The sequence below is a fragment of the Callorhinus ursinus genome, unplaced genomic scaffold (assembly GCF_003265705.2).
Source record: "Callorhinus ursinus isolate GAN/ISIS: 27379988/994484 unplaced genomic scaffold, GSC_fseal_2.0 scaffold14, whole genome shotgun sequence".
NCBI classification, from domain to species: Eukaryota; Metazoa; Chordata; class Mammalia; order Carnivora; family Otariidae; genus Callorhinus; species Callorhinus ursinus.
Window position 1 is genome coordinate 29,301,758 of NW_027397076.1, and position 15,174 is coordinate 29,316,931.

A 15,174-nucleotide genomic window follows, 5' to 3' on the forward strand; every position below is an offset into this window, starting at 1 on the left:
CAATTGGGCGGGTGAGGGCCAAACGCGCGGCCGGGAGCGCCAAGACTCCGAGGGGCGGTGAGCCCGGGCCGTGCCGCCACGGGATTGGCCGGGACCGCCCCGCCGGCCGCCGCTGATTGGTGGATTCTCAAATTCGGTCTCAAGGCGCCAGAGGAGGTGTTTTAGCGGGGACTGCGATCTAGGGCTGTAGCGCTGGCGCTGCCCGGACGCCGCGGGGTCCCGGCCAGCTCAGGGCACTCGGAGCGGGGGTCTGCGCGCCTCACTTTCCCCGCCCGATGTCGCCGCCCGTCTGCTGATCGCCTCGCCCCGCTGGTCCCGCGCCGGTGTGGGGTCGTGGAGGTCCCCAGAGGCAGGAAACCTCCTTCTCAAAGTGGGAGTAAGTAGCGTGCGGCCCTAAGCTCTGCGAGGAGGCGGGAATTGGGGGGAAAGGGGACACCCCCGCCCAGGCTGCCAGCCTGCCACCCCTCTCCCCTGCTGGCGGGGATCGAGGCATTTCTGCGGCCGGACCAGGCGTGCGTGGGGTGTCCTGGTTCTATCTCTCCCTCCCGTGGAGCAGTAGAAGAGACTTGTCTTTCCTCGCGATCTGGGGGATTCTTTGGGAGAGTTTATCCTTGGGGTCCGCTTGGAGGCCTGCGCTAAAAGCTGAGTGGGTTTGGTCTGGCGATCAGGTTTCCTTCCCCCCTGATTCAAAACCCCCTCAAAGCCGAATTCCTCCCAGTTCTTTGCGCCAAAATTAACTGACCCAGGCGACCCTGTACTTTCTGACAGATTTGCCCTACACTCTCCTGACTTGGTAACTTTGGTGCTGTTGCTTTTCATAAAAAATTACCATTTTTGTCGATTTTTGTTTTCTTCCCAGGTTTTTAGTAATTTCCAAGCACACTTAAAGGGCTCGTATTCATTCATGTGCATTTTAAAGTTGGGGGATGGCTACGCTCCTGGAAATTACCAAGATGAGTTTAGGGAGGGGAAGTTCATGTTCACGAGCAAGTAATAAATAGATATTTTTGTTGGAGGAGGAAACATCCAACTGTAAAATCCCTTCTAATGTAATTGTGCATTACAGATGGAGGTAAATTGTTTAACACTAAAAGACCTGATCAACCCCAGGCAGTCCAGACTAGATTTTGCAATTGAAGATGGGGAAAATGCACAAAAGGTAAGTGCACTTAAATACCTTAAAGTTCTAACATATTTAGGATGGTGATGTCTAATTAAATGAAGTGTTCCAACATGCCACTTGTACTTGTCTTATAAACGTAATAAATTTTGATGAACATTATAGAAATATACTTTCTTTACAATGAAGGCATTCAAACCATTATTGTTGAGTTTCCCACTCAACAATTGTGCGGTGGAAAGAGGCTAAGTTAGATGTAATGTTGGAACCAATTTACATGAATCGAAGATGTGCTGGACACTGCACTCAAAAGTTTATAATACTTATAGTTGTCAAGAGTGGAATTAGCTAATGCTGCACAGGAATGTGAAGCCTCAGTTCCCAAGAAATAAGGTCTATACCTTATACTGTAATGGTGGATTATTAAAGAGCTATGAAATGTTCTTCGTACCAATGACCCAGCACCTAGCGGCTGTTCCATTCACCCAAAATTATGACCTGTGTCTCCCATATATAAGGAGATAAAATGACTTAGCCCACTAAGCACACTCTAAATATTTGACAGTGCTACTGCTGGTTTTGTACTAAGCCTTTCCCCCACCTTTTTCCGCCCCTTGTGATTTTTAAGACCTTGGTTGAGTCTTCAAGAAACATAATGAAATAAAGTGGCCATAGTAATGTCTAAACTATCACCATACCCTCATCAGCACAACTGCACTTACCAGCCAGTGCCCTACTGAAAAGGTACAGTAGCTTGTTAGTGAATGTCTAAGCATTTTTAGGCGGAAGCCAAAAAGATATAACAAACCCAGATATAGAAGCTTTGCATACAAATCTGAGCAACTTTCTTGGGCTTTGAACTTCTCTAGGTTTCTAGTCTTATTTTTAGGCTTTGCATCAACAGTGAAACTGCCTGGTTGCAAAGCACCTGTTATGTGAACCTTTGAAGAATACTTAACAACTGTTCATTTTGGATAGGTGTGCAATTGTATGTTTTTTGTAGATTGTTGTTCCTAGCATTCAAAAATTTTTTGTTAGGAAAAGAAATATACCAAAACATTATTGGTTCCAAGAGGACTTTCTAAAAATTACCTAAGCCATATGAGGATGGACATGCCCAGACTTTAAAATGTATATTGAGGGTTTTGGCTTTGAGAGTTTCGGAGCAAAACTTTTTGTTTTCCTTTATAATTCAGATGGATTAGCCTTGAAAGATTGTGTATACACTTATATAAAGCCTGAGTCAGGGTCCACTTCTTTCCTTCTGGGTCAGTGATTTTTTTATCAAGTGCCTTCCACAAGGGCACTCTATTCTAGTTAGCATCAGTGAGTGCTGTGTCCAGTTGATCTTTCCCATTTTAATGCACGCTGAGAAAAACTCAAATCACTCAAAAGAGACCGGAAAAGCAGTTAAAATGTTTGAAATGGAATGTATGAGCAGAGATGATTTTACCTCTCAAAGAGAAGGAAAGGAATGAGAACAGTGCTTCTGCCCAGATATTGGAGGGGTTTTGTCTTTTTCACCTTGCAATGTAGTAAAGGAAGGAGGGTTTCTAGGGATGGCGAGAACATGGGATTTGCAGTAACAGAGATATGGGTTTGATTTCCTGCTCTGCCATTTATTAGCTCCGTAACCTTGAACTAATATATTTATACAGTCACTCAATGAATATTATGTTCCAAGTGCTGGGACACAGCGGTTTAGGTTTCCTCACCTCTCTCAACCTATTTTCTTCCTCCGTAAATTGGAGCTAATAAATAGCACCTCCCTCTTTAGGTGTTTGTAACCCAGTAACACATACTGTTTACACTGTCCTCAGTGGAACTGACAACCCAAAGCCAAACATGTTGGCCCTGCCCTCACTTACCTGAGAGACTCTCAGGGTCTCAGATACAAAACTAACCAACTGTAATGTGATTTGGTAAGTGCCATTATAGGAGCAGGGACAAAATGTTTGGCAAAATAGAGGAAGAAATAAATTCACAGGAAATTCTGGGAGATTTGGGAAGCTTCACAGAGGAGGTAACATCTGGGCTAAGCCTCAATGGCTGAGGACATTCAACCTACAAAAAAACAAGAGTGAGCGAGAAGGACATCGTAGGCAGAGGAAGCAACATGAGGTGTAGGCATTCGAGTAATGTTCAAGATATTCACAGTGGCCAGAGCTAGTAGTGCTGAATGGTTGCTTGAAACCCTCTGAGGGATGCCTGGTACAGTGTTTTATGGGTCAGCTAGAGTTGAGAGGATTTCTCTTTTTTGACTTTATGCACATTTGTCAACAGTTATAAGTCCTGTATTATGCACACATCTTCTTGCTACTTACCGAGAAATTTTTTTAAATATATGAGTTTTCAATTTCATTACCCAAGTTTACCGAGTCCAGTTATGAGATAATAAGCAAGAGTCTCCTCTTAAGTTGTTTACAGTGCATGTGGGGAAGACAAAAGAAAATGGATGGTTTGGCACACAGGGGTGAGCAGTAAGGACTGAGCTGTCAGGGTGCTTTGTGAAGGAGATAATGCCTCACAAGGGCTTGAAGGAATGAATGCTAACTTAAGCAAGTGGAGAGGAAGGGAACTGGTAAGGAGTAGAAATAAGCAGGTACATTTGGAGACAATGCCCAGACTTAGTGGGCACAGGTTTTCTTTAAATGTCACCCGTGACTTTCAGGAGTGATGAAGAAAAAAGGTAAGTTAGATTTGGACTAAATCTTTGTTCCTGTATGATTATAGGCAGATAAATATGTGCAGGAGGCACCGGTTGCATGATTTTGGAATTCATGAAAAGTCCTAGCCGGATACAAACTTGGGAACTGTCAGCATACAGGTTGTTTTAAAGCCATGGACATGAGATTGAGTGAACTATCCCAGAGAGAGGGAACAGAGTGGAGGTTTTAAGATCAGAAAAAGAGGAACCAAGGAAGGAGCCTGAGAAGAAATAGTCTGAGAAGTAGGAAGAGAACCAAGAGAGAAAGTGTGCTATTTCAGAAGGACTACATGTTTTGTAGAGCAAAGAACAAGTCAACAGTCTCAACCACGGCAGTAAGGTCACATGAGGTGTTTTGCTATTGATCTGGCAAACGAGAGGTGACCTAGGTGAAAGCAGTGGAGCAGAACAGACTGGTGGTTTGAGGAACCCTTGGGAGATGGGTAGGGGAAAGCTGTTGGTGTGGATTACTCATTCTAGAAAGTGCTCTGAAGGGAAAGAGAGTTGTTTGTTGGTCGATTGCTAGGAGACACTTCCTAACGTGTCATCTTTGCAGTGAGCTAGGCCTAAAGCGTAGGTAGGGTCTCAAAGGGCGAAGCTTCACTGATAGCATTAAAGACAAAGTCATGGTGTAGGGCAAGTTTGAAGAAAAGCAAGTGTACTGTTTGGGCGAAATGCGGAATAGGGATGAGATGAAACTGGAAAAGCAGTTGGCAAAATATTGCCAAGGGCCTGGACAAGGCTGATCATTGTATGTGTTATTTGAGGGAACACGATCAAAGCTGTATCTGAGACACAAGCAGGACTTGAAACAAGATCTTCTAACTACAAGGCCTCTCTCTGGCAGTATACAGCAGAGTCGAAGTGCTGGTGTAATTCATGATCATACACATCTGTATAGCACTCACAAGTTACAAACTGCCTTCACCTTTCTCAACTGATCCCACCTTCCCAGCGCTTCTGTGGCAAGTAAGCCAGGCAATGTGATCTCCATTTGCATATGAGAACTGGAGAGCCAGTTTCATGGTTTACATCTCCCCAGGCCTTCTCTGACCTCCTCTGACCACTGAGGAGGTGACTTCCTGGGCTTTGCAGCTTAGATTTCTTGGCAGGCAGATCCAACATGGAGTCAGTGCACAGGAGGTTTGTTAGGGGGCGCTCTGGGGATCCGGGCCTGTGGGTGGGAGGGGAAGGCAGCAAAACTGGACAGCGGGAGAAGCAGATCTGCAACACGGTCTCAGGGGAGGTCTGGACTTTACCCAACTGGAAGTTCTAGTATGACCCCTCAGAGCCATCCTGAATCATTCATTCCTGAAGAGATCTCAGTGCAGCCCTGTGGCTACCACACAGCTGGGAAGCCTTGCTGGAAAGCCTCAGAGGTAGTTAACTTTAATTGGAACCCTTCTTTTATTGATAAGGAAATCTGAGCCCAGACGGAATAAGCAATTTGTCCAGGATCAAAAAGATACAGAGCTGAGACAAAAACCACATTTCCAAATTCTAAATCCCCTTCCACTTGCATGGTGTCAGGACTGCAGGCTAGACAGACAGATGAAGCAGGGTCTGGTTAGAGTACCGTTGACTTTCTGCCCATCTGAGATCTCAGAATGCAAATTTGCATGGCATTTTTTTTTTCCTTTTCGTGGAGGTATGCTATAGTCATAACCTAGCAGGTAACCTAACTCCCCTCCTGCTTTAAGTTTTCCTTAACCTGTAGTGAAAATATACCAAGGTGTTGGAGGAAATAACGCATCTAAATTGTTCCTCCATAGGGAAAAAGTAGGAGCTCATCATTCCTGTGAGAGTAGGTAGGTACCCTAGAGGCAGTACAGAAGGAGGGTGGATCTCTGGCCACCTCAGCGCGCCTGGGCCACACCCTCTGCCACAGGGATGCTTTTTGGAAAACTAGATAATCTAGGCACAGTGTTCTTTCAGCATCTGTAAGGGGAAGGCATTGTGCCAAAAATTGTGAGGACTGAGACATGTGGAACTTGCTCCCTGACCTCCAGAAGTGCACACTCTCATTAATGAGTCAAGATACGCACCTGAGAAGTTAGATAGCAATATGACGTGCTATATCATATTAGCTCTGAGTACCCAGAATGAACAGTAAGAAAGAATGGGACAGAGGGCAACAGGCAACAGCTAAGTTTTATTGAGAGGTTGCTATGTGCCAGGAACTATTCTAATAGTCCTTGCGGTTGGTATTTGTATGAACTTCATTTTCAGTGGAGAGAATTAAAATACGGTGAAGACAAGCAGCTTGCTCCCACTCAGGCTGCTGCAAAGTAGCCGAGGCAGGTAAGTGGCCCTACAGCCTGCCTGCACAGCTCCTTCCCCTTCCTGCCTCTCCATAGGCACCAGTGGGGATCAGTGGCCTGCTGGGTACCTTTTGTGGGAGCTGTGGTAAAGATAACTTGCTCCCAGTTCGCACCCAGGACAAGCTCGTTTCTAGATGCAGGATTTCAGAAATGTCTGCTGTCCGCTGTTTCTTGCATACCAATGACTTTTATACTGACTGAAGGGCATATGTGACCTCGGGCAAGTTATTTAACCTCTCTGTGCCTCCGTTTCTTCATCTGTAGACTGGAAAAATAACTAGCACCTAGGTCACAGGATTGGATGAGTTAACAGATGTAAAGTACATAAAATGGGGTGTGGTCCATAGTAAATACTCCATACTTTCCCTTCAGAGTTCCCTTGTAGAAGACGTCATCAGAATTGCACACTAGTAGGGATGTGTCAAGAGATGTGCGTAGATGAAGTTTCCAGGCTGGCAGCTTATTGCCGCTGTGGTGGGAAATTGTCACCCCTGCCCCCACCTCCTGTCCTTCCAGTGACACTAGGGCAGAGCCTCACCACGGCCAGGGGGCAGCTTCTGCGGATCCAAGGAACGAGAGCTGGCCCTGCTAACACAAACACCAGTTGCTCCCAATCTTTTTTGCCTCTCTTCATATGTTGCTCATTTATAGGAAAGCATCTTTTTTAAACCACTGCCCAGCCAAAATGTAAGCATGCAGTCGCTATAGAGTGATACCTGTATAGGAAGAGGAATGACAAATGTTTAATGCATCCGCCTTCATCATTATGTAAGATACGATTGCCTGGCGGTGAATTCTGCTACAGAAAGAGCAGAATCTTTCCGTTTTCAGACGGCAAATCCTTATTTCCGGGGAAAAAAACTTGTTTTCATTACTTGGTAGTTCCAAATGTGGCTTTCATATACTTAGTCCCTCTTCATAGTGGACTAAGGAACTTAATGGATCCATCATTGATCTTTTCCTATAATTATCTGAGATGGTCTACTCAAAAGTGTGGTCGGGGGGCACGTGCTAGTCCACAAATTATTACTAAACTGCAAAAAATTAAGAATAGAACTTGAGAGTCAAGCACTTGGAAAGCTCTGTAGCAATTTGATCTAAGCCTATGATCAGAGGTCTCTTCCTGTTGAACGGACTGTAGGTTGTTTGACTGACAAACGCAAATGGAGAGTCACAGGTGGTGGAAGTTGCATGTGAGTCCTATGAAGTAAAACCACGTATCAGTATCTGGGAGTTTGGAAATAAAAAACCCTGGCCCTTCACCACGGATAGTTTGAGAAGCACTGCTCTAGGGGAATTACAGCCCTCCAGGTTGGTTTGAAATGCGGCATTTTGTTGGATACTTTTCCATTGGTCCTACTACTAATTGCTATATTAGCACTGGTGAACACTGAACAACAAAAGCAAAATTGTACTGCATTAGTTAGTGCAAACCTGTAAATAAAGAAGCAATATGGACTCAACCCACAGTTGCCCTTGTCATCCCCAGCTATTACAAGCATCTACCAGTGACAGATACACTCATGACTTTGTTCACAGAGATGCATGAGAAGTATGTTTAAAATGGGTAAATGAGGGGCGCCGGGGTGGCTCAGTTGGTTGAACAACTGCCTTTGGCTCAGGTCATGATCCTGGGGTCCTGGGATCGAGCCCCGGGTCGGGCTCCCTGCTCGGTGGGGAACCTGCTTCTCCCTCTCCCTCTGCCTGCCACTCCCCCTGCTTGTGCTCTCTCTCTCTCTGTCAGATAAATAAAATCTTTAAAAAAAAGTAAAATAAAATAAAATGGGTAAATGAGGGGCACCTGGGTGGCTCAGTCAGTTAAGCATCTGGCTCTTGATTTCGGCTCAGGTCATGATCTCGGGGTCCTGGAACCAAGCCCCACCTCAGGCTCCACACTTGGCAGGGAGTCTACTTGAGACTCTCTCTCTCCCCCTCTTCCTTTACCCCTCCCCCTGCTCGCTCGCTCTCTCTCTCTCTCTCTCTCTCAAATAAATAAATTAAATCTTAAATAAAATAAAATTTTTAAAAAAGCAGTAGATGATGATCATTTTTTCGCTGAACCACTCTTGGATTCCACAAATCCTTCTGTCTGTTTTCATTAGTTCTAGCCTGATACTTTTCAGCCCTGAACATATGGTCTCTTTGTATCTTCATGTCTTGGTGAATCATGGGAACAAAATGCTCTTAGCTTATATCTGCGCTTTCTCTTTCTTGCTAAAAGGTCTCTTTTTTTAAAATAGGAAAATATATTTGTTGATCGCTCAAGGATGGCCCCGAAGACTCCAATAAAAAATGAACCAATTGATTTATCAAAGCAAAAAATCTTCACTCCAGAAAGAAATCCCATTACTCCAGTTAAGCTTGTTGACAGACAGCAGGCGGAACCATGGACACCCACAGCTAACCTGAAGATGCTCATTAGCGCCGCCAGCCCGGACATAAGAGACCGGGAGAAGAAAAAGGGACTGTTCAGGCCCATTGAAAATAAAGATGATGCCTTTACAGACTCTCTGCAGGTAAACAGGCTGCACTCCTCAGGCTTTATAGAACTTTTAAATTTTTACTTGATTATTTAAGTCATAGAATTCTCAATTCTTCAGTTACTACCGAGCCAAAAGCAGTATTAAACTTCATGTCTTTTTTTTTTTTTTTTTTTTGCTATTGGAGTGATTTAATGGCATGTCAAATGTCTGTAATGGTAAAATACCTTTAGGTAGGCAGTATCTTTCATCCACAAATCCTTGCTATTTATAGATATGAAAATATATCAAAACTTAATATCTTATTTATAGCTGAAATGGAATTCTTACTCATTTTTTTCATAATGAATGCTTTTTTCTCTTCTGTATGCTACTCCCTTGACTATTCCCAGTACACATTTTAAGAATGACAGTTATTTAAGCAAAACTATTTAATAATTTTGATTTAATAAAGAAGATTGGACTTTTTTTATGCTGCTGCAAATTGTAATTTTGCTCCAATTTTGAGGGCAATAGTTTATTTTAGACTTGGGAAATTTCATTATTTTTATAGATGTTCGTTTCTTTGGTTTGAGGCCTTAAAGTTAAATCATCTTTAAATTATCTGCCCTCTGGGGAACCAGAGCTATTGAATAAACAGCATATCTATACTTTAAAAAAAAAAATCAGTGGCCAATAATTTTCACTCTCCCATCAAACTTCTTCCCAGATTTGCTAAGAAAAGTCAGTTATTTCTCCATTTTTCCTCCTCTCGGGGATTTTTTATGCTACAAAAATTACCAAAATGAAGAAATTGGGACAGGAGAAGAGAAAAAGATGTCCAGAATCTGGTTTTGGGTACTAAAAATATTATGTACATAAGTATATTTTATATGATCAGATATTCTATCCAAAGGTAGTAAAGACTCAATTTAAGGAAGATACTTCTCAGTAATTTTTAACAATATAAAGGGATTCTATGACCCAAAAGTTTGAGGACTACTGTTCTAGGGTACATATCTAGTAGTGAAATTATTAAGTTATTGGATATGCAAATATTCACAAAGTAATTGCTTTCCCAAGTGCTATTTTCACCCACCAATAATGTATGAACATTTATTGATCTACATCTTCTCTGACAGTTGATGCTGTCAAATTTATTAATTTCTGCCAATCTAATGGGTATACAGTTGTGTATTTTTGTGATATTCATTTGTTTCTCCGTGGTTACTAATGAGGCTAAGCCTCTTTCACATGTTTACTGGCCACCACATTTTTTTTTTCCTCTTCTGTGAAGTGTCTCTTCATGTTCTCTGCTGATTTTTATTGGGTTCTTTTTCTCCATGCTGATATGTAAGAGTTTATTGTATAGTCTTGAAAATAAACCTTTATCAGTTCAGTGTGTTACATTTCAGTCTGGTGCTTATCTTTTTTCGTGTTGCTTGTTGTAATCAGTTGTCCCTGGGCTATTTATTCAGTCCTTCTTTTTTTCCCAAGTTGGCAGGGCTATCTCTGTCATCTCTTTCTGGGCTCTCTTTTGTTCCATTGGCCAATCTGTGCATCCCTACATCAATACCAGATTGTAATAAGCCTTGATTTCAGGTAAAGCAAGACTCAACTTATTTTGCTTCAGAGTATGTGGGCTATTCTTGGCCTTTTGTTTTTCCTTATATACTTCAGTTGGATTTTAATTGGAATTGCATTACATGTAGATTCATTTGAGAAGAATAAACCTGTTTATGGTACTGAGCTCTCCTGTCCATGAAGACAGTATATTTCTCTAAGTTTTAAGTGCATTTCTCTAAGATCTAAGTTTTAATATTTTATGCAAATAGATTTTTGCTAGATTTGTTCCTAAAAACATTTCTTATATTCTTATTGCTATTGTAAATAATGTCTTTTCATTTCATTTTTCTGTTACTATATCCACGAATAGAGTTTATTACTATAATCAAACAGAACCAAGAAAGTAAACTGACATTTGGTTAGAAATGAAATAAAAAAAAAAAAAAAGGGTCCAGGCCGTGCATGCGCTGAGCCTTCCTGTCGCTCTTCCCACCTGCCGCCGCCCCTCTCTGTCCTCTCTGCACCGGGAGCTGCTCTCCCGCCACAGCCCCTCATCCCCTGAAAATGTACGCCTGTGCAAAGTTCGTCTCCACCCCCTTCTTGGTCAGGAGCACCGCTCAGCTGTTGAGCCGATCACTGTCAGCAGTGGTGCTAAAACCACCGGAGACACTGACAGATGAGAGCCTCAGCAGCTTGGCAGCCCCACGTCCCCTGACCGCACGTATTCCTAGCCGCAGCTTCCAAACCAGCGCCATTTCAAGGGACATCGACACAGCAGCCAAGTTCACTGGGGCTGGGGCTGCCACGGTAGGGGTGCCTGGCTCTGGGGCTGGAATTGGGACTGTGTTTGGGAGCCTCATCATTGGTTATGCCAGGAATCCCTCTCTGAAGCAGCAGCTCTTCTCCTACGCCATTTTGGGCTTTGCCCTCTCGGAGGCCATGGGGCTCTTTTGCCTGATGGTGGCCTTTCTCATCCTCTTCGCCACGTGAAGGAGCCGTCTCCACCTCCCATAGGTCTTTCTCCCATGTCTTGTCTGCCCTGTATGTTCCTTTTCCTATACCTCCCCAGGCAGCCTGGGGAAAGTGGTTGGCTCAGGGTTTGACAGAGGGAAGACAAATAAATACTGTATTATTAAGGAAAAAAAAATGGCAATGCAAGTGATTTTTGAGATACATTGTTTTGCCTTTACAGCTACCTTGCTAAATTCGCTTATTATTTTTAATAATTTGAGACACTTTTGAGTTTTATATATAAACAATCGTGTCTTCTGCAGAAAGTTTTGCTTATTCTTTTCTAATCCCTTGCCTCACTTTCTTTTTCTTGTCCTCATGCACTGGCTAGGATCTTCAATATGGTGTTGAAGAGGAACAGTGATAATGGGCATCTTTATCATTTTCCAGATTTTAAGGGAATGCTTCCAAGATTTTCCCATTAAGACATGTGTTTGCTGTTGGGTGTTTATAGATACACTAAAGAAGTTCTCCATTTCTAGTTTTCTGAGGGCATTTTTGAAAATCATGAATGGGTGTTAAATTTAGCAGATGCTTTTTCTGAAAGCCATTGAGATTATCATATCACTTTTCTCCTTGAATCTGTTCATTGAAAAGCCTTTTACTTTCTTGGGCTTGAATTGAGCCTTTTTCAAATATGGGTTGTTGAGACAAGGATACTACTTTAGCGTACTTGCAATAAGAAAGAATAAGGAAGAAGACTTAACTGCCCTTGTTCAGTTCCATCTACCCTTGGTCAGTTGTAAAAAATAAAACACTGGTGACACAATGCAGGCCAGTGGATCTCAGACTTCTATGTCAGTAGGAATCACCCAAGATCTAGATTCTGATACATCAGGTCTGATACAGCCTGAGACTCTGTGTCTCTAACAAGCTCCTGGTGATGCTGATCTAGTGAACACATTAGTAGCAAGGGTGTAACAAGCCATTCACAACTTCATTTTTCACTTTTGAAGCTTTTAACCAAAAGACTCACCCTCAAGTTTCAAAGGAGAAAAAATTCAGTCCAAAGAAAACAATCAGTAAAACGTTAAGAAAATTGGATTAAGAAATGTATTTTAACCAGAATCTAGCATGATACGGACAAGATGTCCCCCTCACTTTGCCAATAACTCTCATTTCCCTATGCATTTCTCTTACATTTTTCATGCAATTTCTCTATTGATGTTAACTATGACATCTCTCCCCTCCCTTTTGTCTGCCCTTTGTAGCTTGATGTGGTTGGGGACAGTGCTGTGGACGAATTTGAAAAGCAAAGGCCAAGCAGAAAACAGAAGAGTCTAGGACTCCTGTGCCAGAAGTTTCTAGCTCGCTATCCAAGTTACCCTTTGTCAACTGAGAAAACAACCATCTCCCTAGATGAAGTTGCTGTCAGTCTTGGTATGTATCATCAGATTACCTGCAGGCCTATCTCTAGTCACAGTGGGAAACCGGTTTCCTCTGGCAGGCCAAAGTCTTCAGATAGCTTCTCATTAAGTAAAGGATGGGCTCTGAATGGTAAGAACAGAGGAGCAAGCCAGCTTCCTCCTGTCATGAAATTTCTCATCCTTATGCATAGGATTCCAGGGAATCTTCCGAGCCGGAGGGTCAAACAGAAATTTTTTTTTTTGACCTCATAAAATATTTGTATAAAAAGACTCATTAAAAATTAATATCTCGTTTTTAATTTCAGACAGACAAAAAACATTTAAAAATGCCTTGCTGTTTATTTTTAATAATGCTTCTAGGAGTTCAGACCCGGTGTTATTTCTGTTATCAAACAGGATTTGAGAGCAAGAGCATTATGTTTGAAGCCGTATACTGTGATATTCACAGCAAGCCTGCCAAACGAGGAGAAGCACATCTGGACATAACTCAAACAGCTAAACCTTATAACAAAGAGGAGTGCGTGTGTTCACATGGCTTGGGTGTGTGTAATCTGCGGTGGTGTATGGCCTGTAAATAAGGCACAGTGGCCTCAGAATAGAGACCCCTAGTGGACATGGATTGCAGTTCATCTCAGGGTAAACATACTGTTGACAATCTTTAATAAGCAGAAATCACAGGGATTTGAAGATAGAAGGTGTCCCCTTAAAAAATAAGGAGGTTGTACATACAGAAAAAAAGAAAAAATCAACTAAACAGGCTGTATGATAGATTATATTTTTAATTTATTTTTTGGGTTCTCTTTCTTCCCATAGCCCTGAGAGATGTGCCCCAGTAGATGATTGTCAATCTGAATTATTCAAACTGATGGCTAAAAATATTTTTACCAGAAATGGAGATAATGAGGAAGCAATGGGTTATGATAGAAAGACCATGGGCTGGGCTTTGGGTCAGATGGGGTTGGATTTGAAGTTCAGCTCTCCAATTTACAGACCGTGAGAGTTTTAAAAATTAATTAACCTTTTCCTGTCTAAAACACAAGGATCACAGCACCTACCTTGCAGAAATATAGCAAAGTTGGGGATAATCTCAGCACCATGCCTAACTCAGGGCCTAGCATGGGTAACTGTTACTGTTACGTGGAATACTCTTACTAGATCACTCTCCGCCCTCCCCAAATTGTCCTCTCCACCTTTAGGAAGAGGAAGTATGGTGCCTTGGTTGGGGAACCCAGAAGTAGAATACAGTATTTGGCATCGGGGTCAATGAAACAAGAAGGGGAAGGTGACCCAGTTGTATAAAGGCTTAGAATACACCCATTCGAGGCACAGGGTCCTAGAAACTAGTCTTACAGAGGATGAGGGTAAAACAATAGCACACAGTGTCCTTCTCACTGGGGTTCATGAAGCCAGCTTTCTCCATGTACCAACTTCCATCCAGGGACCTTGCACTGATGTCAGTGTGAAGACAAAAGATTAGATGTCAGAAGGCTATGTTAGAGATCTGGGGGTTGGGGGTTCAGACAGGAAACTGGACTCCTATTCTCATGTGAGCTACAGATGCCCATGTTATGGCTGGTTGGAGCAGAATTCCAGAAATTTTTGCAAACAGCTTCATAATGCCTCATGATCACCCAGACCTGACAAATGAACTTACCATCTCTCTTCCTGTGAGGCCCAAAAACAGGGTCCCTTCTTGGAAGCTATTTCAGGGGTAACCATTTCTTGGGGTTGAGTCTAAACTCCCTACTGTATCCCAGGTCACAAGCTATAAGAACATATGTTAACCTAGAATGTTCAGAGCATTTCAGTCGCATTATTTCCCAGATTGTGGTCCCATGTAGATCTGACCATGGGTATTACAGGTAAGAAGTTAAAGAACTAGGGGTGCCTAGGTGGCTCAGTCAGTTAAGCATCCAACTCTTGATTTCAGCTCAGGTCATAATCTCAGGGTTGTGGAATTGAGACCTGAGTCGGGCTCAGCGCTCAGCAGGGAGTTGGCTTGGGATTCTCTCCCTCTGCCCCCCCACCCCCTGCTCGAGCACACTCTCTCTTAATAAATAAATAAATAATAAATAAAATCTTTTTTTAAAAGAAGTTAAAGAACCAGGAGTGACTTTAGTAAATGGACAATAGCACAGCCTTAGAAATGAGTTTATTGGGCTGAGAGATGTTCTCGATAAGCTCCATCGAGGACTAAGGAAAGCATGGTAATGACTGCTAAATCCTTGGGGGGACATAACTAATGCCATGACTAGGATTAATAAGATTGTGTTGATCCAAAAGGAAAAGAAGGCTGGGTGCCAGGAAAAACCTTCCCAACAGAGCAAGCCCCAGAGTAACCCGAAGATCTGGAGACCTGTGAAATAGAACTTTTCAGCGCACCAGCCAGTAGACAGTTAAACACAGTCCAGCTTGAAAAGATGATTATCTAGGCAGGCAGCTGCCACATTGGCTTTTATCAGCACCACCTATTAAACACCCATTGTGCATATTAAACATTCATCTTACCTCCAAGTGGTCAGAATATTCCTTTATTTTCCCTTCTTAGGATCTCTCTCCACTAGATGGAGATTTAACAGTTTGTGGCTAATACAAAATAACAAAACAGCCAGCATATGGCTGG

General features: G+C 42.7%; 1 protein-coding gene and 1 pseudogene across 4 annotated transcripts in view; both read left to right on the forward strand.

Moving 5' to 3' along the window:
- E2F7 (E2F transcription factor 7) overlaps nt 1–15,174 on the forward strand; it is a 39,372-nt gene that overhangs the window by 46 nt on the left and 24,152 nt on the right. For 3 of the 4 annotated variants that reach the window (XM_073900617.1, XM_025883345.2, XM_073900619.1), the window contains exons 1-4: nt 195–376; nt 1,067–1,159; nt 8,389–8,664; nt 12,396–12,564. In XM_073900617.1, the coding sequence (XP_073756718.1) occupies nt 1,067–1,159; nt 8,389–8,664; nt 12,396–12,564 (538 nt within the window). In that variant the 5' untranslated portion in view covers nt 195–376. Of the gene's footprint in view, nt 1–194; nt 377–1,066; nt 1,160–8,388; nt 8,665–12,395; nt 12,565–15,174 lie in introns of those variants that run through there. The other variant, XM_073900618.1, reaches the window with a different exon arrangement.
- LOC112832283 (ATP synthase F(0) complex subunit C2, mitochondrial pseudogene) lies at nt 10,687–11,311 on the forward strand (annotated as a pseudogene).